Source organism: Oryzias melastigma, linkage group LG8 (genome assembly GCF_002922805.2).
Source record: "Oryzias melastigma strain HK-1 linkage group LG8, ASM292280v2, whole genome shotgun sequence".
Classification (NCBI taxonomy): Eukaryota; Metazoa; Chordata; class Actinopteri; order Beloniformes; family Adrianichthyidae; genus Oryzias; species Oryzias melastigma.
Genome location: NC_050519.1, coordinates 24,916,515 through 24,939,536, shown reverse-complemented (window position 1 = coordinate 24,939,536; position 23,022 = coordinate 24,916,515). Strand labels below are relative to the sequence as shown.

Here is a 23,022-nt window from a genome sequence, read left to right as displayed (position 1 = left end):
ACTTGGTGAGAACCCATCGAGAATCGATCGCAGGACTAAATATCGCGATATATCGCAATATCGATATTTTGGCACACCCCTAGTACAAATACACTAGAAAATAGTTCAGTAATTACTATTAAACAGAAACATATTTGCTCTTTTGTCTAAAGTTCATGACACAATGAAGCTATTAAATACCACAATTGTCAAAAGACATCCCCAAGTATCAATAAATCACAAGACAAAGCTGAAGTATATAATGATTATGTCAATAGACATAAGATTATTTTAAGTCTTCATAATATATGCTCATCAAGTGACAAAAATAGGTGCAAATTATTGTATTAGAAAAAAATCAGGATTATTTAAAACGTGATTTGTTTATTTTTACAGATGACATTTTTGGTAATTAAAAAGTTAAACTCCCATAAGTTGTCATGCACAGAGGTGCATGAAATTTGTTTTCCACATTTGACCCATCCACTAGGGGAGTGGTGAGCTGCAGACACAGCCGCACTCAAGAACTATTTGGTTTGAACTCTTGACCTTCCAGTTTCAGGACGGACAGTCTTAACACAAGACCACTGAACTGATCAGAGATCATAATTTTTAATAATTAATTAATGTATTTGTTACGATGATGGAAGTTAGTACCATAGACACAGTTTACAGAAAATGTCTTAAAGAGTTTCAGCTTAAGAACTGAACATGAGAGCAAACAATTCACTCATTTTCATCTCTGTTTACCCACAATTTTTTCATAAACAATCAACAGATTTCTCTTACTTTATAACAACTTTTTCATTTTTCTACACAGAGAGACTAAAACACACACAGTCTCAGAAAACTCACCCCTAACTTTTCTGCTCATGTATGTGATGGATTAGGAACAACCTGACCTTTTGCCCTCTGATCGGAGGATAGCAGGTTTAGTTCCTGTCTTGTGTCGGTGTCCTTGAGAAAGACACTTTGCTCCTGGTGGTTACAGGTTAGTGCAAGTCAGGGGTCTCCAAAGTTTCTGCAGAGTGCCAAATTTATTGAGGTGATGCGGCCTGACGTTCTTTGAACTATAACATTAAATACAAATGTACGGAAGCTGAAAATGGTCTACTCTACATTATTATTATTTTTTTTTTTCATTTTCTTGTGAATACTACACCTATTATCTGGTTATCATGAGAAAAAAATCCTCAGATGTCGCCACGCCAACCTTCTCCTCAAAGACAATTATTGATTTGAACTTTGTTTATGACTGACATCAGCCACATCTCTGCCTGAGTTAGACCATGATTAAATTAATCATTTAGAAGTTCTCTGACAAACTGCTTTGTTTTGCTACAGATGGTAGAAAAATTAAATGAGTATTGTTGCAGACTGAGTGGCTCTTTGGGTTCTGATAATGTCAGTTCAATGAAGGTTTCTCTGCCCTGGGTTGTCAAGAGTTGGAACCGACAGGGTTCAAATATTGTCTGAATAAGGGAAATAAAGGGGGGGTGGTTTATGAGACAGATTTAAGGCGTTTTAAGAGGGTAGCTCCACTAATGAATCCAAAATACACACACAAAAAAAACTGTTTATGGAGCGTTTCTTTAGCTATTGTTGAGAGTTGTTGGTGTAAGCTGTATGCCCTTGGTTACAGCCTACAAAAATCACAAAATAAATAGACTTAATACAGATTATGTCTCAACATCTAAATGTGGGAAATGGAGAAAGGGACGCTACAGTATTTTCTTCATTATCCTGACAAAATTACATTTCTTTTCTCATAATAACGAGATAGTAGATGTTATTATCTGGAGAAAATAGTCAAATCAAAGTAGGGTAACGAGTTATTTAATGAACATTTTAACATAATTTTCAAATGTTCACATAGAAATCAGATACATCTAAATGTATTTTTCAGTACATGTTCTAAATACACAGTTTTGTGTGTGTGTTGTGATTATCCACAGCAACACACACAGTACTAAGTGGTCGGCAAATACTGAAATTAAAAACAAAAATGTAATTACGCTTAATTTTTTTTCCAGGTTTGTAATTAAATAGGTAAATTTTTTTTAATCGATTCCCGGTCTTAATTTGTACCCAAATGACAGTCTAGTTGTCAAGTTTTCTAACCATTCATTCCCAGTTAGCTTGTGTTAGATGGCGTGTCTCATTTGCCTTTGACAGTGAACTCCATTAAAACAGCCGCAATCTCTTGGGACAATAGGCAGACTGTTGTTTCATATTTCACTGTAATAATATGCCACTCTCCACTTGTCCTGGAAGTGACGGCCCTCACTGAAGACCGTTTTCTGTAATCTGTAGACATTATTATAGAAATGAGCGGGAAAGTGTCACAGAGTCGCACAACAGGTTTACAACAGCTTTTCACATATTTTAACCGACCACAATCAAGAGTTTTTAGAAAATTTTTGGGAGCCGCGTAATATTCTATAAAAGGAGCCTTTAGGCCACATTTGACCGGACTTTGGACATGTCTTGTGAAAGTGTAATGTAAATGTAAAACACTCTGAAGGTAGAGACTATCCGGTTAAAACTGATTGAACAACATTTTTGGAGCAATTTAAAGGCTTGATCCAATAAGGAAGTTAACACTTCAAAAATATGAGATACAATTGGTTTGAATACATTTTACACACACACAAAAAAAATCAGTTGTGTTTTTTTCCCTAAGGACTCCAGAAAAGAGATTTGTAATGACTGTGTTCTGAAAATATGTTGTAATGGAAATCTAAAAAAGTCTGTCACAAATAAAAGGATCCAAATAAATTCTTGTAAATTCTAAAAATGTTTTTTCCTGGATTTTTTATGCTGATGTATGTGATGAACATCAGACAACTTCCTGCTTTTTAGGTGGAGCAGTTTACCTGCAGAATCTTTATCTGATAAATACTTTTTTCTCCCGCACCAATATTTTTTATTTTTTATTGATCTCACACAACTTTTTGTGTTATTTGATCAAATAATATACCTGCTTGTAATATTTTTATTAATAAATACATGTTGTCTGTTTATGATCAAATAATTTCATATAATTAAGGATCTAAATTAAGCAAAGAACAAACCATGTTTAGTAATAATATTTTACACAAAAGTAGTTTTTGTCTTTAAAAACTTTAATTAATGTCTTAAAAAATACTAATTCATGATTTGATTCAATCCATTTTTGTATCGATGAAGTGTAGATGGATTTTATTTGTTCCCAGCTCTTGTAATGATGACTGCAAAGTGAAACTGGGCTGAAACGTGTCTGTGCCTCCTGCTCAGACATTTGGTCCACTCTCTGCTCATCTGATGACCAGAGCAGTCGGCAAACGCACTGAATGACTGTTTTTGCGCTCCTTTCACTTACTTCCACTGCGGTCATGTTCTGTTTTTGAGCCTCTCTGTCATGAATGTTTGTCCTTTGAAGCACATGCGGTAAATATGCTGTTGTGGAAAAACTTGGAAGCCCCGGTTCTGCTGAGAAAGCCCAGGATGAAACCGCAGAACTGATCCCAGCGCCTCCTTCATCCAGGTCCTCCGATCAGACCTGTTTCTGTCGCTGTGACTCCATGCAGAAGGAGTGATGGGAGAAATCCTCTCCTCCTCTCTGCCGCTACACTGAGAAGCTGCTAATGATCCCAGCTCTGAATCAAGCCTCTGTCATTCGTCTCTGGCGGGTCACGCCGGACAGTTCCCATCACTCTGTTGCCACGGTAACGGCTGTTGTGACACAGATGGGGTGAAAGGGAGCAGTTTTTAAGTGCGACTCTTCTGTGCTCCTCTCCACAGGTGTTTTCTGCTTTGAGCCCGGCTGCTATTCAAGTGAGAATGTCGTCTGAGGCCACGCCCATCCAGGAGCCACGCCCCACCACCCCGCCAATGCCCTCCCCCAGAACCCCCACGTCTCCTGGTAAAATCAAGAATATTTACCTTCTTGACTCTGTGTGCTGAGTGAGTGTTACTAGATTTTATGACTTTACAGGAAGACTTTGAGGTCAATAATCCATCAAACAGTGAAGTTCACGTCAGACTCCGACCGTCAGAATCTTTTAGCTTCAGTGTAACATCCTGAGCTCCACTATGGGGTCAAATCAGGATTGTCTTAAAGTGAACGTAAGACAAGAAGGAAAATTTAAAAAACAGGCATTGTAAATATGAAAAAATATTGAAAACAGTTTTAAACTGGAAAATATATATTGAAAATTTGAAAAAATAAAATTGAATATTTGAAAAAAATAACTGAAGGGCTGCACGGTGTAAGGGCTGCACAGTGGCGCAGTGGTTAGCGCTCTTGCCTCACAGCGAGAAGGCCCCGGTTCGAATCCCGGCTGGGACCTTTCTGTGTGGAGTTTGCATGTTCTCCCCGTGCATGCGTGGGTTTTCACCGGGGACTCCAGCTTCCTCCCACCGTCCAAAAACATGCCTCATAGGTTAATTGGTGACTCTAAATTACCCCTAGGTGTGGATGTGGGAGTGAATGGGTGTGTGATTGAGGCCCTGAGACAGACTGGCGACCTGTCCAGGGTGTACCCCGCCTTCGCCCATCAGTAGCCGGGTTAGGCTCCGACACGCCCGCGAGGGGGAAAAAGCGGACAAGAAGATGAGTGAATGAAAATAACCAAGTCTCACTCCCATGTAAAATTTGGATCAGCTCAGAAGCAAAAACTCTGAATTGAAACAGAAAACAGAGAACTGAAAGCAAAAAATTAAAAAAGGAAAAGTTTAAAATACAAAAAACATTTATTTTTTTATTGGTAACATTTTTAGTGTTTTTATTCAAGTTTCAAATTTACATTTTTTGTTCAAATTTTCAGTATTTTGTTCACGTTTTCAATTTTATTTTTTCAATCTTTCAAGTTTAAAGCTGCTCTCAAATTTTTATTTTTATTTTCAAATTTCCAATGCCGGTTTATTATTAACTTTAAGCTGATCCAGATTTGACCAATAACCTTTCATCCTGTCCCCCTAAAACCTCACAGCCACAAATTCTGTAGAAACGAGCAGCAAAAACCCTCTAGGGGTTCCTGAAGGTCTGCTTTAGTGAGGATGTTCAAGTTCAGAGCATGTGCAGGACACAGTGTCCTCTGTTGAAGTTTGTCAGGAGGATTGTTCTGTGTGTCCTGGCTCTAGAGTCCCTCAGGCCTCCGGCCAACAGGCAGAGGGAACGCTCCTCCTCCCCCATGAGAGGCTACCTCATCCCCAGCCCCCTGCCCACCCGCAGGAACAGGACCTACTCTGCGTAAGTACAAACACACACTTACAAATGCAGGTCAGAGGATCACAGCCACATCCAGTTTAACGTTCTTCATTCTAAGCTTTGTTCTTGACATGTTTATCTTTCAACTCTGAGGGTTAAACCAGCTGGAACTCCGAAGACACTCATTGAAACTGTGGGTTAGATACGGAATGTTCATTTTCAATTAAACCAGCTGTGGTAGAGCGGTCAACCTCTGACCCAAAGGTCACATGCTGAAGTGTTTTTGGACTGAAGCTCACATCACTCCTGATGGTCTGGTCAGCATCCTGCATAGCAGCTCAGTGTGTGAATGTGACTGTGAAGCTCTTTGGGAGGGAATGAAGGTAGAAAAGCTTTAAACAGTTTGTGTTCCCTCGATACAACGCAGTTCAGCTCTTGTGATCTCACTGTTTCGCAGATTAATTTTTAGTACAATGTTGCACGTTTTTTAATGTATTTTTAAACAACACATATTGATCTGCGTCCTGATTGGATGTAGACCTCATCAGTCTATCTTCTTTGTATTGTATCGTGTACAGAATGTGTTCATTTGGACAAATCTGCATAAATCGTTATTACAATCAGATCTTTGTTTTCATTCTAAAATACTGGATTTATTTTTCTATGAACTTTTTGAGAGTTTAAACAAGATGTTTGTTCATGTTTGTCTGAGAAAAGTGTGTAGTGAGGATTTTTACGACATTAAAACATCCAGAATCCTGTTTGCAGATTTCACCTAATGCTGCTTATTTTAGAACGTAAATGCTGTGTAACATTTACCATAAGCCCTAACCATAAACAAAAGCATTTACTCATTTATGGTCTGATGACTGAAACTAAAAACACTTCATCAGAGTTACGTCCTGTTATAGGAGAATTGGCTGTAATGATGTTTGAAGATTGTTCCTCCTTTGTCAATTGTTCTGCAGGAGATCTGATGGTGAGAACCTCTTGGAGAAGAGCACAGAACCTGAAGTTCAGAGATTTTTGTTCTGTAAATCGACTAACAACCTCTCCTTCTCTAAAGCAATAGAAACAGTTCTGTTAGAGGATTCAGCTCCTGTTCTGCATGTGTTTCTTATGCTAGAACCAGATGAAGACTCGTGAGTGTTCAGACTCTTCTGACTTGGAGCTGGGACAGTTCTGGGATCAGCAGCTGTCACTCAGCTGATTCCTAACCTAAAAACGCTCTGAAGAAGCGTAGGTGCTTATTTCTCTATAGAAGTCTATGGGATTTTAGGTTTTTGGAGACATTTCCTGTTTGGAACACCAGGGGGGAGGTGTCACTCAGTCCAGTTGTCTTACACAGTCATTAATTGGGAAGGACTGCAGGGGTTAATCTTGAGGAGAATCTTCTTCCATCCTCTTCATCAAGCCTCACTTTGAGATGATCCAGTGAAGCTCAAAAACCCGTCTCCATCTGAGATCTCTGCGCTCCACCTGCAGGAGAACAAAGTTCTCCTCTTCGTGACTGACCCGTGTTCTCCATCCATCCTGCAGGACGGCCCGAGCCTCGGAGGGTCCCGTCTTCACCGGGGTGTGCAAATGCTTCTCGCGCTCCAAAGGCCACGGCTTCATCACGCCGTCTGACGGCGGCAACGACATCTTCGTCCACATCTCTGAGTGAGTGTCTGCCAGCCCTCCGAGGGCTTTCATCCTTGACACGGGGGCAGTGTGGGAGTACAGAGGAGTGTGGAGGAGGAGATCTGATGACCTTCAGCTCCGTGGCTTTGTTTGCACCCACAGGCTCTGTAACCGACAGACGTCAGAGCTGCAGACCTGAACGCCCACCAGCATCTCTGAGAGAAACATCAGTAAAGCTCTTAGTGTGTTCTGCACGTTCATGTGTCCGAGTCTTCTCTGTCAGAGGAGGCGCTGCTCCAGGGAGAGTTCAGGTCATCACAGTCATGGTCCTCTTGAGGCTCCAGGGATCATTTTCCTGAATCTAAACGACAAACGTCATCATTTCTACTGCTTTAGTTTATAAAAACTGACCTTAAAAGTAGAAATGATAAATATTTGTGTTTTTCTAAAGGTCTCAGACCCACACGCCTCTTATTTATTATTGTTTGTGGACTCTCTGAACCCACATGAGCGGTTTGTTTTTGAGTTTTCAGGTTATTTTCTGTTGGATGTGATCATTATTAGTCGTTTTCCAAACTGTCACTCTGGGCCTGTGGGACAGCTGGTACCGAGCCACAGAGGAAGTGAACACGACCTGCTGGATGTTTTTTCTGTTTTATTTATAATCTGAGTTTGTGGGAAGTTTTAAATCCATCCACTATTTTCTTAAAGTAACTGAATTTGAAACCCCCTAGCTAGGAAAGTTAACAAAAAACAAACAGATTTGGAAAGTTCTTTTTTTTTCACAAAAAATGTCAATGAGGAAACAGAAGAAGAGCCTTCACCTTCAAAATAAAAGAAATCTGCATTTAACAGATAAAACAGGAGTCTGTACTCCAAATGTGGATTCATTATGACAGTTGTTCCCACGGACCATAATAATAATGCAGAACATTCGAGGGGACTGATCACATCCAAGATGGTGCCCATAAAAATCTCTAACCAGAAGCGGAAATTTCCTAAAGCGCTCAGTCATTTCCGGTCGGGGCAGTGGGTTACTGTTTATGTGGAAATAATGGAGTATTGTAATTTAAAATATGTTTTTTGGAGCTACCAAGAGTTGCTATAAACGGTGTTGGGCGCATTGTTTGTCTTTTTCGCAAAATACTCCAAAATAAAAATGCAAAAATAATTGTACTTGTCGCCCTACATAGCAAACTTGGAAGGTAACTTCCCAGGGCTCCTTTGAAAAAGAGACTTTTAATCTCAACAGGACTTACCTGGTTAAATAAAGGTAAATTAATAAATAAACTTGTTAAGGCTGATGTTATCTGCACGTATTTTCGTGCGACCAGCTCAAAACTGATGGACATTCATGTTGACATGTAATAGATGCAGGGAAGATGCAGATTCCTGCATTGTTTCATGTATTTTATGTCCATCTAAAGCTAAATGTTGTTACTGGTCGCAGTATTCAATGAAGTCCTGTTGGCTGTCTGCAGCTGTGGCCGCGATCGGGAACCATTTGAAGCATTAACCCAAACCGGAATCGTTATCCTAACCTTAACTTTTCCTCCGGATCCGTGCAGCTAAGAAAAAAACTTCAGGACTGACTGCAGTATTTAGAAAATTACATGTGAATAATGTGGTCACTTTTCATTGGGGCTAATGCTAGCTTGCATGAAAGACACATCTGATTATCGCTGTCTTTATCTTTATGACCTGTTAGTTGTGTTTCAGTTACTCCACATTGGAGGGTTTCTCCATTTATTTAAATGTAATGTTCAGTGTCAGGTAGAATCAGTCTGAGACGTGTTTCCCTTTCCTAAAACGTCTCCACACAGGTGAGGTTACCGTTAGCGCACGCCGCTATCGCTCCATGAAGACGACGAAGGCTCCTCGTCATCAGCTGAGAGTACGATCAGTAATTCGAAAGTCACTTCAAAGTTCGTTTACACATGAAAGGTTCTGTTGAAAAAGTTTTTAGTGTTCTGCAGCTACATTTCATCCCAAGAAGTCATATGATCATGAATTAACACACAATGTAAGAAATAAAGGAAATTGAAGAATACCAGGGAAAGTACACGGAGATTTGCCAAGTCGATGCATATAGAAAGCCACAGCCGGAAGCAAACAAGCAGTCTTATTTGAAACCGGAAATACGCCATACATCTCCGTGCACAGAGTCCATTCTCTGTTACATTTCAGTCACTTGAGCACTAAAAGCAGTCCAGCGGAGTGCAACACGAGAAAAGTTGTATGTGGGACATTTCTTTGCAAATGGATGAGATAAGTGCAGGAACAGATGGAAGAACAGGCAACGACTTCAAGACAAAAATATATAAAAAATATTTTTTCTTTTTGATCTTGCGATTCTCAATCTTGAAGTCAAATAGTTTATTCCCGCAGCATCACACTCCCACCACTGTGCTTCACTAAAGAAAGAGCTTTTCAGTTCTTGTTGAGGTCTGAACATACAGCTGACCTTTTTTTCAAAATAAAAGTACTTTTCTCAGAGTAATGTTTTTATTTTGTTGGTTTTCTCTCATTAAAATCATACTTTTATTCAAACGTGTTTCATGCTGAAGAGGAACTTTAGCTCAGATTCGTGTTTTAGCTAGCATTAGCTCCATTTGTGGAAACTGTCAGATCTCCACTCGATACCCACTGTGGGCTTTGACCTGTTTCTTACCTCCTGTTCCTCCTCCTCTCTCCCCCCCCCCCAGCATTGAAGGGGAGTACGTGCCGGTGGAAGGAGATGAAGTGAGCTACAAGATCTGCGCCATCCCCCCCAAACACGAGAAGGTGCAGGCGGTTGAGGTCACCATCACCCACCTCAAACCGGGAATCAAACACGAGACCTGGGGGGGACACATCATCAGCAGCTGAGCTCAGGACAGGACGGGGGAAGCTGGAGAGGGGAGGGGCACATGGAAGAAGCATGGGGGGGGCAAAGTGAACTAGCAATGTGTGTGTGTGTGTGGAGTACAACACACCTGTGAGAATATCCTGCCCAAAACAAATCCTAACCATCTCCTAACTGCTGGTGTTGAAATGTGAGGGTGGGGGTGTGTGTGGGGGGGTCTGGAGATCATGGTTTGAAAATGCCCAACTAAACTACATTTAACAGTTTCTGATTTTTAGAGGAGTGATGCTCTTCCCGCAGCGAGGAGCTATGTTTTCTGGAGACCTGCCTGCTCACGTTTGTGCCTCCTGTTTGCCTCTAGAACCTGTACTGATGTTTGCTGTGAACGTGGAATAAAGACCGGTGCATCTGAGGCTCCTCTGATTTTAGACGCCAACTGAACATAAACTAAATCACATCTGCAAGCAAAACCTTCACAAAACTCAGGGGATTTACTGATAATCTGACTCTAAACTAAATCAAATTTATGGCCTTGATGAACTTCTGGGTCCTCCTGCTGAGATGTCTCCATGTTCCCAGCAGGAATGGACTCCAGTCAGAACAGTCCTGAAGGCACGGAGCAGCTTTGACCAACCCTCAAAGTTCAGCTTCTGTGACCACAGCTGGTAGAAATCTTCTACCTGAACAGAATCATCTTCCTCTGTATTTCCCTCTTTATAGTTTATCTGTTTGCTCTGAAACTGTCCTGCTTTAAACCGAAGGAAGCATCTGAAACAGGAAAGTGAAGTCATGCTGCCCTCTTCTGGTCACTTTCATTCATTACAGGTCATCAGGGAGGAAAAATTCTTGGTTTACTTATTTGTTTCTGTAAAATATACTCTTTAAAAAATGTTTCAGTCCAGGATTTTTGAACATCATTTCTACTTTAAGCAGCAGTGTAAAAATATTTTAACAGTTTGAATGAATCCTGAATGTATCCCTAAAGTCTTTTGGTTGGGAGTTTTTTTTTGTTTTTTTTTTTTAATCTGGATTATTGATAAATTAAAACAAATAGGTTTTGAAATTACTGGAGTCAAAATGAGCCAAGTTCAGACTTGATAACCGAAGCAGGGTTTTAGAATAGTTTATTAAAGCAGAAAAGGAATCGAACACCCAAGAAAATGCTAGAAGATTTATCTGAAATAACGTCAACCAATCATTATCAGGTCAGTAGAGTCCTAATGGTAGTCTATTGAATTGGTGATGGAGATCCCTGTAGTGGAGATGCATTGTTTTTAATGATTATCTGTTTCCCAAAATAAATAGAAGTACTTTAATGATTTTCATGTTTGATTTCATGCACATCAATCCTTAAATCAAGTAGCAAATTGTTCCCATGGTATAACACTCCCACCACCATGCTTCGCTGAAGAAAGCTTTTCATTTCCTGTGGAGGTGGGAACTGTCCTCACCCCCCACCCCCATATAAAAGCACTTTTCTCAATGTAGTGTTTTCATTTTGTTTTCTCGGGTTAAAGCAGATTTTTATTCCAATGTATTTTACATCCCAGAAGAGGAATGTTAGCTAAAAATACAATTTTAGCATACATTAGTTTGATCTGCCATCCAAAGAACCGAGTCCTGCAGAAACGTGATCTGATGGTTGGGAACCTTGTCAGACTGAAGCAGAAAGCTGCTTTCTGCAGAAAGTTTGAGCAGATGTTTGCACCTGAATCCACATCTGCTCTGCACTTCCAGTCACCGCCACCAGGGGGCGCTTTAACATCGCTGAAAGCGGCTCCAAAGCAGCAAAAGTCATCCGAAAACGGAGCGCTTAAAGCGGGGAGGTCAGGATGAACTGTTTTGGAAGTTAAAAATGGGTTTTAAAAAAGAGTTTTTGATTATTTATTTGATAAAACTGATGGACAAACCGGAAAGATAAAACTAGAGGAAGAGGGAGGGTGAGAGTGGAGGTGAGGAGAGAAAGGGATGGAGGAGAGCAGATGATGAGAAAGGAGGAGGAGGAGCAGAGAGGAGGCAGGCGCTACGGAGGACTCGGCAGCAGGAGGACAATGGAGCGTCTCCGCCGCGGATCCTAACGGGCTTCAGCAGACTGCATCGGAAGGTAGGGCGCGCGGCTCTGTGGCGCGCGGCCGGAGCGGCTGCGTCTGTGCCGCGAGGCGGGTTGGAGGCGGCGGGAAGCGCGCGGCGGCCGGCAGACTCCCCGCGGGGCCTGACTGCATGCTAACCGACCGCCTCTTTGCCTTCCAAACCCGGCGGTGCGACGCCGCTTTGAGCGGAAACGACTCCCGCTGAGCGCCGCGGAACGTTCCCTAAATGAACCGGACCGAAACGGCGCGATAAATCACGACGGGACGCCCCCTCCCCCTCCCCGGAACAGCCGCTCGCTTCAGGCCGAACGTCTCCACAGAAAGCTGCGGCTCCAGGTTCAAGTGAGTCCGAACAAAGGTTACCGTTACTCCCGAATGTCAGCGGAGCTGCACGCGGACTCCTCCGCGCCTCCCGCTACATTCGGCTCTATTTTGCGTCAGTAAAACTCCGCTACATTTAAAACAGTTGAAATGATAGCGAGACTTCCCATCTCACATCCGCCTTTTCCCACTTCCATCAGCCCGGTTCTGTGCTCTGGTTCCGCCGAATTCATACAAGTGACTGTTATTCTGCACTCCGTTTGGAGGACGGAACCGGCACCGAACCTGGTTGGAGATGAAAACCCAGTTGAGGTTCGGAGCGGAACCTCAACCCCGCGGAGCCTCTCCGCTGCTTCCGCCCGCAGGAGCGGAGCTGCTGCTGCTGCTGCGGGGCTGAGCCGCTACACTGGGCCGGACCCCCCCTTCCCGCCTCCCCCATCACAAACCAGTGCATTGTGTTTACTAGAATGTCCCTTCTGTGGAGAAACGCACGCGTGACGCACAGAAGCTGCGTCTGTCTCGCGCCTTGTTTTGGATGCTGTGTGTAGCAACAAAATGAGGCGTTCAGGGACCTCCCCACAAATAGAACTGCATGTCAAAAGTCATCTGGCTGCAGAAGATGATCAGAGCAGACAGCAGCCTGGGCTGGGGGCTTGTCCAGGGAGCGTTAACATCTGAGGCTGGAATACAAGTAAAAACTACAGTAAACCGGATTGTTTTATTTATCAGTTCTACTGCCTTATTGTATGACTCCCTCCTCAAATAGGACATAAAAAAAGAGAAAGAACAGAAAGAAGCCCCAAACCAGGAAGACGAAGCTGCTTCATTTTGTTTTTAACTGCCTGCACCACCCACAGAGGAGGAGCAGCATGTCTCAGCAGGAGCCCCCAGCTTCATCTGAACGGCTGTTGTTTCTCTCTGTTCCATTCCGTTTGTTCTCTTCACATGATCATTGTGAGACTCTCATTTGGTAAGAAAGTGTCACATGATGGTGGGCTGAAGCACCTCTGCAGGCGGCGGCCTTTCCTGTCGCCCACGCCACTTTTAGCTGTGTTTACTGCGCTGCTGCACCGACAACAAGATTCCAGTGATTGATTATTCTGCAACTTTCTCTCCTTATGAATTGCTTTATGTGCACATGACAGGAAATTGTGACAAAGGTTAGCTTCACGCTCATGCTGCACTTTCTAACAGCCCATAAATCTCACTGCTGCACGAACATAAAGGCTACTGTTTTGGCAACTTTAGTCTTTGCATTTTAGACATTGCATTGTTATGTAGTTAATTATCTCCATCTGCTTAAATATTAACTTAATAAGCTAATTCTGCATACGGTTCGATCTACTAATAACTTTAAAGTCCCGCTCAGATCCTCTTGATTCATTTTCAGAGTGTTCCCAGTGCTCTTTTAAATTATAATTATGACGTTTTTAGTCAAAATAAAACTCATGTGTCATTTTCTAGGACATAATTTCTGCAGAGCAGCAGGAGTTCAATAGAAATTTGTAATTGAGTTGTGGGCGGGGCTGTTGGACTAGAGAATGTGTCAAAGTCAAGGCCCGGGGGCCGGATCCGGCCCTCCAGATCATTTTATGTTATTGTTATTAATGACCCGATGTTATTTTTAACTTGCATAATTTTTACAAAATATATTTTTATGGAGAGTAAAATATTGAAAGTTATTTAAGGTTTAAGTTGATTTATTCTGGAATAATATTCCTGCCTTATTATTCATATTTATGTTAAAAAATTACAGTTTTAAAGTTTTAGAAATTGACATTCTGCTAGCTTTTTACTATTTCATTATTTACTAAGATTTTTTTAGGCTATTTTGGAGTTTAACTAATATTTCAGCTACATGCTAGCTGTTTTGGCTAATCCAAGTTTTTTTTTCTGTTTTCTTTTTTAGGCTCATTTGGTATTTAGCTCATATTTTAGCTGGCTATCAGCTTCAGCATTTTTAGCTATCAATTTCAGGATCTTTAGCGGCCAAATTCAGCTTACAGCATTCACACTAGCATTATTGAAGGTAAAGCTATATATCTAGTTCATATTTATGTTTAAAAGTTACAGTTTTAAAAATATAGTTTCATAGTGTTCTATAAATGTTTATCCTGTTCGGCCCGTGACCTAATGTGTGTTTTAGGTTTTGGCCCCTGTGTGATTGAGTTTGACACCCCTGGAATAACATCCCCACCCCCTTCCTCTCCCTGTTGCTGAGAGCTCTCTGTCTACATGCTAGTCTACAGCCCATCACACTTCGAACCTAACATTACCACTGTAACAATCTATCCAGTTCTGATCCAGATCCAGTTCAGATGAGGAAAACAAAGACGTTGATGAATCTATTTGTGTGTAAGAAGTGGATGATCAGAATGGAGCGGGGATCTTGTGGCCTGTCCGGCGTATTTGCTACGTCACAATGATGAACAAAGCAACTTTTTTTGGTCTGCTCCTAATTCAAAATGATTTGAATAAATAAATACTTAGAAATGCTATTTTTAGATGCAGCATATGTCTATATGTAGATATATATATCCATCTGTAGAAAATCCAACGAGAACATGTTAAAAACACAAAAAACTGCACACATTTTAGGTTTGGCCTGATTATACAGAGCATTTGGGGATCTACCCAATACTTGTCAATATTGTCATTATTGACACCCATATTGATAATTATCATAAATGCTGTGGGTATTATAAACAAGCAGATATTGTTTGAATTTATTAGTAGTTTGTCCTGCTTTTCTCTCAAAAATCTACCTCTATAGAGTAACTTTGATGTTTATTTATTTTGCTGTTATTTATTTTTCTTGCATATGTTTATTTGTGCAGAAAATATTTATTGAGATACACCTTTTTTTGCCAAAAGTGAACAAAATGTTACAATTCAGTTGTTATAAAATAAGCTTGACCAACATATTTGGTTTTGCTCTTACAATACATACATTATTTATTTATTTATATTAGGTTATGATTGAAATGCTCCATGTGCACAAGATCTCAAAGCGTTTCTGTTAGCAGCTAGCTGCAAGAAAAGCACCTCAGCTAGCAGACGTGGATTCTGACAAAAACAAGCAAGGAAATATTTATTTCTATATTTCTATTTATTTAAAATTATACATATTTTTGTTCTTTAAACAAGAAACTCTTAAATTTTCAGTCTTGTAGTTTGGGCTAAAATCATACTTTTGTGTATTTTCTAGAACTATGTCAGAACAATATTTTTTAAATAGTTTTTTGAAGTTATCTGGACTAAACATTTTAATGCTATTCATGTTATTTTTTGCGGTGATCACACATGTAGAAATGTGGAACGCTAGATCAGTGACGCATAAGCTAACGGCTAACTGGCCTGTAACGACCTGCTGATGTTAAAGACTAAAAAGGGAAAATAATGTGTTATTTATCAATAATACGTTTTAATAGTTCAAACATTTTATATGAACATGTTTTACCTTGAGTGCAGTCATGACATTCTCACTCATGATTGATAGAAATGTCAAGCGTTGCCTTTGGTCTGCTGTCAAATGTGAACCGTGAACACAAAGGTCAGATGTCTCCAGGCTGCAACTGTCGCTGCAACAGTGAAACACAATCTGTACAATATTCCCTCTGGATGCTCAGAGCATTGATTGTAGGCTCTCGTATTACACTTTATACAAACATTCTATTTTCCATTCTAATCATTTATGGATTCTTTATCATAAAAGCGTTCCCAGTGGTCTTTTCATTATGATTATGATGTTTTTAGCCAAAATTTAAATCCTGTCGTTTTCTAGAACATAGTTTCCGCAGAGCAGCAGGAGTTCATTTGAAATTTACCTATTAATTGATAGGAGAATTGTTGGAGCGGAGTAAGCCTGTCCCCATTTCCCATCATCCCCTTGTTTACACTCTCTTCCAGTAGCTTACAGCCCCTCACAATCCCAACCTAATATTAACGGTGCAACAAAAACGGCGAGAAATATTGGAGTTATTTAATTTAGATCAGCTCAGACGAGGAAAACAAAGACGTTCATGGATCCATTTGTCTGTAAGTGGAAGCATCAGAATGGAGAGGAGCAGGGAGACTGAGGCTTGCCTTGTAGGTCCTACGTCACTCCTACAATGATTTGAACAAAGAAAAACTCAGAAATGCAAATATAACCTTAATTTTCTTTATAAATGTCCTCCATCATGATAAAATGCCAATAGAACATGTTAAAAGTACCAAAAACAGGATCTTTAAATGATGCTGTAAGTTTATGGTGGCCGTCTGCTGAACCGACTGCACTGATGTGTTTAATGTCCATCTGAAAAGACAAAGTCAAATACTTTGAACTCAAATTCTCTCGGCTTACAGTACAAATCTCCACTGTGTTTGGGACCATTCCTTTAGTAAGGAAAACAAGCTGGGATCAATTTGGGGTGTTTACTCGTCGCGTGTGAACCCTGATGAAATGAGTGTAATGTTTGTGTAACATGGCTGCTCTGTGGGATTCAGCTTGGAATTAGTCTACTAGTCACAAGCTGCTGCAGCCAGTCAGATATGCACCTGACTTGATGCTGTATGACGTGTCAAAGTCAAGGCCCGGGCGCCGGATCCGACCCGCCGGGTGATTCTAAACGGCCCTCCAGATCATTTTTATTTTATTGTTATTGATGGCCCGATGTTATCTTACACTCATTTTTAACGTATAATTTTGACAAAATATATTCTTATGGAGAGTAAAATACTGAAAGTTATTTAAGGTTTAAGTTGATTTATTCTGGAATAATATTCCTGCCTTATTATTATTCATAATTATGTTAAAAAGTTATAGTTTTAAGTTTTAAAATTGGCATTCTGATAGCTTTTTCGAATATTTTGGCATTTACTAAGATTTTTTAGGCTATTTTGGAGGTTTTTACTAATATTTCAGCTACATGCTAGCTGTTTTGGCTAATTTAGGATTTTCACAGCATTATCACAGGTAATGCTATATATCTAGTTCATAAATATGTTACAAGGTTATGGTTTTAAAGTTTTAAAAATGTAGCTCAATAAATGTTTATCTTGTTCGGCCCGTGACCTTAGGGTTGTTTTGGATTTTGGCCCCTTGTGTGATTGAGTTTGACACTCCTGCTCTAGGGTGTTTCTAGAAGTGAGGCTAAAAAGGTATTAATATTAAAACTATATTGTTGCTCAGTTCATCACAGAACTCATAAAAAAAAATCAGATTTTTGTTGTTTTTCTTGTGATCTAGTTAAAAATCCCTTCAGTAAACCCGTTCTGCTCAGGCTGAATTCTCAGTCAGTATGCTGGTCTTTTCACAGCGAAGCAGATGTCACGTTAACTAAGATGACGAGCTCAGCTCTGTATTCCAGCACTTCATGGAGGCAGGTGTGGGTGTTTCCAAACACGACTCAGCAGTTCTGAAGGTGTTATCTGCAGTGGCTCACATCGTGTTATGTAGAAGCAGTTGGTGATTATTGTCTCGTCTCCGTCCCATTTTCATACGACCGCTCCCATCTCTTTCCTTCTGCAGGTGAACGTAGGCCACTCCAGGATGCAGCCGCCTTTGTTCCAGCCGACCTGCAGTTCTCCTGGAGGCATCTGATTCATCAAACATGATGAAGACCGAGCCCCCGGCGGCCACCGGCGGGAACGGGACCTCTGCTGGGAGTGGTGGCAGTTCCACGCTGAGGAGTCCGTCCCCCCACCGCAACGCCTACGAGGCGGGGCTGGCTGCGCTGAAGAAAGCCACGGACCACCTCAACAACGCTGCTAACGGAGGCGCCAACCCGTCTTCAAAACCCGCTCTCATGCCCCGCCCCAACGGGAGGGGCCGGAAGTATGGCTCAAACGTTCACCGCATCAAGAACATGTTCATGCAGATGCAGTCTCCCGGGGATGAAGAGGACGGGTCCAAAGTGATCGGTAAGGAACCTCTTCTGTTTGTCAAACTTTTATCACAGTTCAAGGGTGGAGCAATGTAACGCGTGTTTAACTTTATCGCAATATTTCACATATATCGCAGATTTATTGATTTTGCAAAATATCACAAATTTATTGTTATCTATCTAACATTTATCCTTATTGTGACAAATCGCACAAACATTGTTGTAACATATTGCAGATATCGTTATTGCGATATATCGCAGAAATATCTTTGTTGTAACAAATTGTACATTTATCCTTAGTGTGATATGTTGCACATTTATCCTTCGGGTGATTAATTGCACATTTATCTTTAGTGTAACATATTGCACATTTGTTGTTGCGGTATATTGTAAAAATATTGTTGCATCCTGTAGGACATGTATCTTTATGGAGAAATGTTGCAAAAATATAATTGCTGTAACATATTACATATTTATCATTATTGGGATTTATCGCAGAAATATCATTGCTGTAACAAATTGCACATTTATCCTTATCGTCACATATTGCAGGTTTATCGTTATTGCGATATATTTCAGAAATATATTTGTTGTAACATATAAGAGATTCACCCTTACTGTGGCATATTGCACATTTATCGTTATTGCGATATCGTAGAAATATCATTTTTGTAACATATTGCACATTTATCCTTTTTGCAACATATGCTTTTGTCATTATGGCAATATATCACATATTTATTGTTATTATGATTCATCGCAAATGTTTTGTCAATGTATTGCACATTGCTATCATGATATATCACATATTTATCATTATTGTGAAATATCACAAATGTTTTATCATTTTATTTGATGGGTATTGGAATTTGTCACACATTTATTCTTATTTATACCATGGATTGGGTGAATACTTAGTTCTGATTGGCTCTTGAGTGTTGATAAAAAGTAATAATCTACAGTGATAATGCACACCTAAAAAAGAAGTTCCTGTTATACGGTCCAAATGTTTTATGTTACTGTGCAGACTTCTTTGAAACAAACTTTTGTTTCATCTCCTGGATAAAACTTTCTCTCTGAACTGTGCTTGATTTAATCTATTATGACAATCAGTATTTATCACTTTTCTTTGCCTGTTCAGCTGTTACCATAGCAACATAGCATCAGCTACTTCTTTGTAGCAAATAGTCCACTTTTTGTGAAAAAGGAATTTAAACCTGAAAAAAAAGAATGACGTACTAAAAATTTAGTTCATATTTTTTGTAAGCGACCATAGCACAAGTTGGATAATGGCCTTCAAAGTGTGCTTTATCAGAATTTTACGCACCTCATGGAAGCAACAGTCCTTCACTTTGCGTCAGATAGTTCAGGCTTCCACGTCGTGCGTTAATTTACTGATAATGCACCTTTTATTGTGCATGGACTTCTTATTTATCACTATTGCAATATGCTGTGCATTTATGGTTATTGTGGTGTACCACACATTTATCGTTATATATCATGCCTTCATTATTATTGCAACATATGTCATATTTATTGTTATTTTAATATATTGCAAATGTTTTATTAACGTATTGCTTATCGCCGTTACAATATTTGTCCTTAATGCAATATATTGCACATTCATTCTCATTGTGATAAATCACATATGTATCAATATTTTGATATATCACAAATGTTATCATTATAATGCAGATCAATATTATGAAATATGGCACATTTATTCTTATATAGCCTACTTCATATTTATGACAATTGCAAGATATTGTGCATTTATCGTTATTGTGATATATCACATATTTATTATTGGGATATGTTGCATATTTATTATGCCGATATATATAGAGCTTATTTATTGTCACGATATATCATTTAATTAATACTGCAATATATTGTATATTTATTACACAATTATTTATATCACATATTTATTATCGTGATAAATCTCATTATTACGATATTTCACATATTATTGTGTTATATCACATATTTGTATTGCCATATTTCACGTACTTATTATTGCGATTTATTGCATTTTTATTACTGCCATATTTTGCATATTTATTATTGCGACACATCTTATATTTGTTATTCCGATATATGTCATATTTACTATTGCAATATAACGCATATTTATTATTGCGTTATAACGTATATTTATTATTATTCCAGACTTCTTCTGTCAATAAGAATGACCGACTTTCTTATTCCATCTGTTTTTGTTGTGTCTCTGTTTTGTGTCGTTTTGGTTTTAGCCGTTTCAAGCCTGTCACATGTCTATGTTGTGAGCTAACTCTGCTGCATGGTGTCTGTCATTGTTCAGGGAAGGACGAGCCCCCCAAGCTGTCCCTTCCTAAAGGCCTGAGTGAGAATGTCGACCACAGCGCCTTGCCGGACCTCGGGAGTTCTGTCTCAGAACGGGTGAACCGCTTCGACTCCAAGCGGGGTGGAGAAGGTGGAGGTTCCTCTTTGGGTTTCTCCAAACTCCAGGAGACCAGAAGGATCTTCGAGCAGCGGACTCTGCAGGTGAGCTCCTCCTCTCCCGTGTGGAGGTGTGGGTTTTCAGGTCTCAGACGGCTCCCTCTGTGGTTTTCAGGAGAAGCAAGCTGCCACCAACCGCATCCTGCTGAAGAAGGAGCGCGCCTCCGGCTTCCAGGACAGCCGTCTGGACGTGGTGGCCCGTTTCAACGGCTCCACAGAAGCTCTGGACCGGTTAGAGGATCCTCCCACTTCTGTGGCGGTGTCCGTCTCCTCTGCGGGGGCAGCGGCGGCCAGGCCTGGCGACGCCGTCAGCCCCACTGTGAGCCAGCTGAGTGCCGTGTTTGAGAAGAGCGAACAGCAGAACAACCTCTACCTCCAGAAACGCCGCTCGGCCCCCGCACTGGCGCCAAAGCCCAAACTTCCAGTCAGAGCAGACGGTGCAGAGAGGAAGGTGAGGCTGCTTTCAGACGAGTGTCAACATGTTTTTAAACTTTTGACTGAACGTCTGTTTCTGTCTCGCAGACAAGGGCCCCCCCAAAAGGGAAAGAGTCCAAGGAGGAGACAATCGCAGGAGAGAGGGGGTCGCTGGCAGAGGAAGCATCGGAATCAGAAGCTTCTCAGAGGAGTAAACCTCAGGAGAACGCATCGCCAGGAGATCAGCCCCTCACCTCCTCCTCCGTGACTGTCCTGTCCTCCTCTTCATCATCTGGGTCTAAACCGGGCTCAGGACCCCAGCAGGCTGAGAGCGCATCAGAGGGAGCGGCGGCCCCAGGAGAGGAGGACGGCGGGAGCAGGGAGCCTGAAACTGGGGGCAGTTTGGTGCAGGCGGAGGTCCACGCTTCTCTGGAAAACGGGGAGAAGGAGCCCCCACCTTCCTCTACCTCATTGGACGAGAAACAAGCAGACAATGAGTGGAAAGAGGAGGAAGAGGACGACGAAGACGGCTCGAAAAAGGAGGATTACTCTGAGGGAGATCTGGTGGACGTCAGCGCCTACAGCGGGCTCGGGGAGGAAGACTCCGGGGGAAGCCAGCTGGACGAGGACGAGGAAGACGAAGAGGACGAGGAAGCATATCACCCGGAGAGCAGTTGCTCTGAAATGCCGGGCCTCCCCGAGGAAGAGGAGCCGCCGCCGCCCAATAGGAAGATCCGGTTCAGCACTGGACCAATCAAGGTAGGCGGGGCTTATCTCCTGTTTAGATTAGCGAGAGCACAAAGACTCGAGGAGTTTCCTTTCTGGGTGGGGTCATGTGTGGAGGAGAGCTTGAGGGAGATGACCTCAGAGGTCAGCAGCGTCACATGTATGTGGCTCGCAGAAAAAAATCTGAACTTTTGGAACAACTTTTATTCTAAAACAACTCAACCTGGTTAATGGAAAGAGATTACAGTAACTAGAGGCTGAAACTCAACTAAATAGGTTAAAAAGCAGTTAATAAAACAGAATAAAATTGAAGAATTTGAATAAATTAAACATTATTGTTTCATTATTATTGTTTGCTGAGTAAACAGATTTTCAAAGTTACACCATAAATGGGTTTGCAAAGACTGTTGACATTTTGTCTTAAAGGTCCATCCATACATCATCTGATTCTCTTTTTGGGGTCATGGGGTTGCTGGAGCCTATCCCAGCTACTGTTGGGTCCCCAGTCTGTTGCATTGCTCAGAGATATTTGATTAAAGATTATTTTCTAGACTCACTCTTCTTTGATTGTCGACGCCTCACAGAACTGTCTTATTTCTAGTCTTTTTGGAAAACAGACTTCCATTATCTGGCATGAGGCAAGAGTTTTTCTGCTTCTCCTGGTCTAGTTCTTCTGGAATAGTCCAGTGGAGTCCAGACCTGATCTCTGAAGCATCTGGAAACTGCCCCCAGTTTTTCATATTCCTGCTAGATGTTCAGACCATTGACTGTATGTGAGAAGTGGATAGAGTGAGTGAGACGTCATCCATAGAAAATGGTTTAAAGAGTTTGCTCGTTTATCGCGGTAGTTGTGTTCCTGCAAGAGGTGAAATCAGTGAAGTAGAATTATAGACGTTTTAGGGCTATAAAACCTTTATTTACACATTTTTTTATACTTTCCACAGACAAACCTGAACATTTTCACACTTTTCTCTCTTGTTTAAACTCTCAAAGTTCAAATCTTTGTAGAAAAATAAGTCATGGATTATAGAAGAAAACAAAGATGGCAATCAAAGTTTGATGTAGATTTGATTAAATGAACGCATTTTTTAAAGGAGACATAGAAAGAGGAGATTGATTGACAATAGTCTACAGCTAATCAGGGCGCAGAACATAGAGCTCAATAAAAAGTGAAAAATAAATGGATACAAAACAACACCAAAAAGAAATCTGTGAGACTGCAAAAAATGAACCGCGATTTAACAAGGGGAACAGCGTACTTCTGTCTCTAACGACATTAAGTCACTTCATATCGTCAGTTATCAGTGATTAAATATTATTAAAAAAAGAAAATGATCAAGAACATGTTCATCAAAAGGTATCAGAACATCCATCCATCCATCCATTGTCTTGACCGCTTCTTCCCTGTCGGGGTCGCGGGGGTGCCGGAGCCTATCCCGGCCACTGAAGGGCGAAGGCGGGGTACACCCTGGACAGGTCGCCAGT

The 23,022-nt window shown here is 40.9% G+C and overlaps 2 protein-coding genes across 5 annotated transcripts in view; both read left to right on the top strand.

Annotated features, from left to right (window-relative positions):
• carhsp1 (calcium regulated heat stable protein 1) overlaps positions 1 to 10,050 on the top strand; it is a 13,899-nt gene extending 3,849 nt beyond the window's left edge. The window contains exons 1-5 of one of the 2 annotated variants that reach the window (XM_024261131.2): positions 3,555 to 3,686; positions 3,763 to 3,883; positions 5,104 to 5,212; positions 6,710 to 6,832; positions 9,499 to 10,050. In XM_024261131.2, coding sequence (XP_024116899.1) covers positions 3,606 to 3,686; positions 3,763 to 3,883; positions 5,104 to 5,212; positions 6,710 to 6,832; positions 9,499 to 9,661 — 597 coding nt within the window. In that variant the 5' untranslated portion in view covers positions 3,555 to 3,605 and the 3' untranslated portion in view covers positions 9,662 to 10,050. Of the gene's footprint in view, positions 1 to 3,554; positions 3,687 to 3,762; positions 3,884 to 5,103; positions 5,213 to 6,709; positions 6,833 to 9,498 lie in introns of those variants that run through there. The other variant, XM_024261132.2, reaches the window with a different exon arrangement.
• A 1,400-nt stretch (positions 10,051 to 11,450) lies between these two features.
• The window catches only part of LOC112138563 (neurabin-2), a 30,819-nt gene continuing 19,247 nt past the window's right edge, over positions 11,451 to 23,022 (top strand). Inside the window, exons 1-5 of one of the 3 annotated variants that reach the window (XR_004948274.1) lie at positions 11,451 to 11,742; positions 17,562 to 17,953; positions 20,240 to 20,442; positions 20,513 to 20,848; positions 20,920 to 21,570. Coding sequence is in view for 2 of the 3 variants with exons in the window: in XM_024261125.2 (XP_024116893.1) it covers positions 17,644 to 17,953; positions 20,240 to 20,442; positions 20,513 to 20,848; positions 20,920 to 21,570 (1,500 nt within the window). In the remaining variant the exon portion in view is untranslated. The other 2 variants (XM_024261125.2, XM_024261126.2) reach the window with 2 other exon arrangements.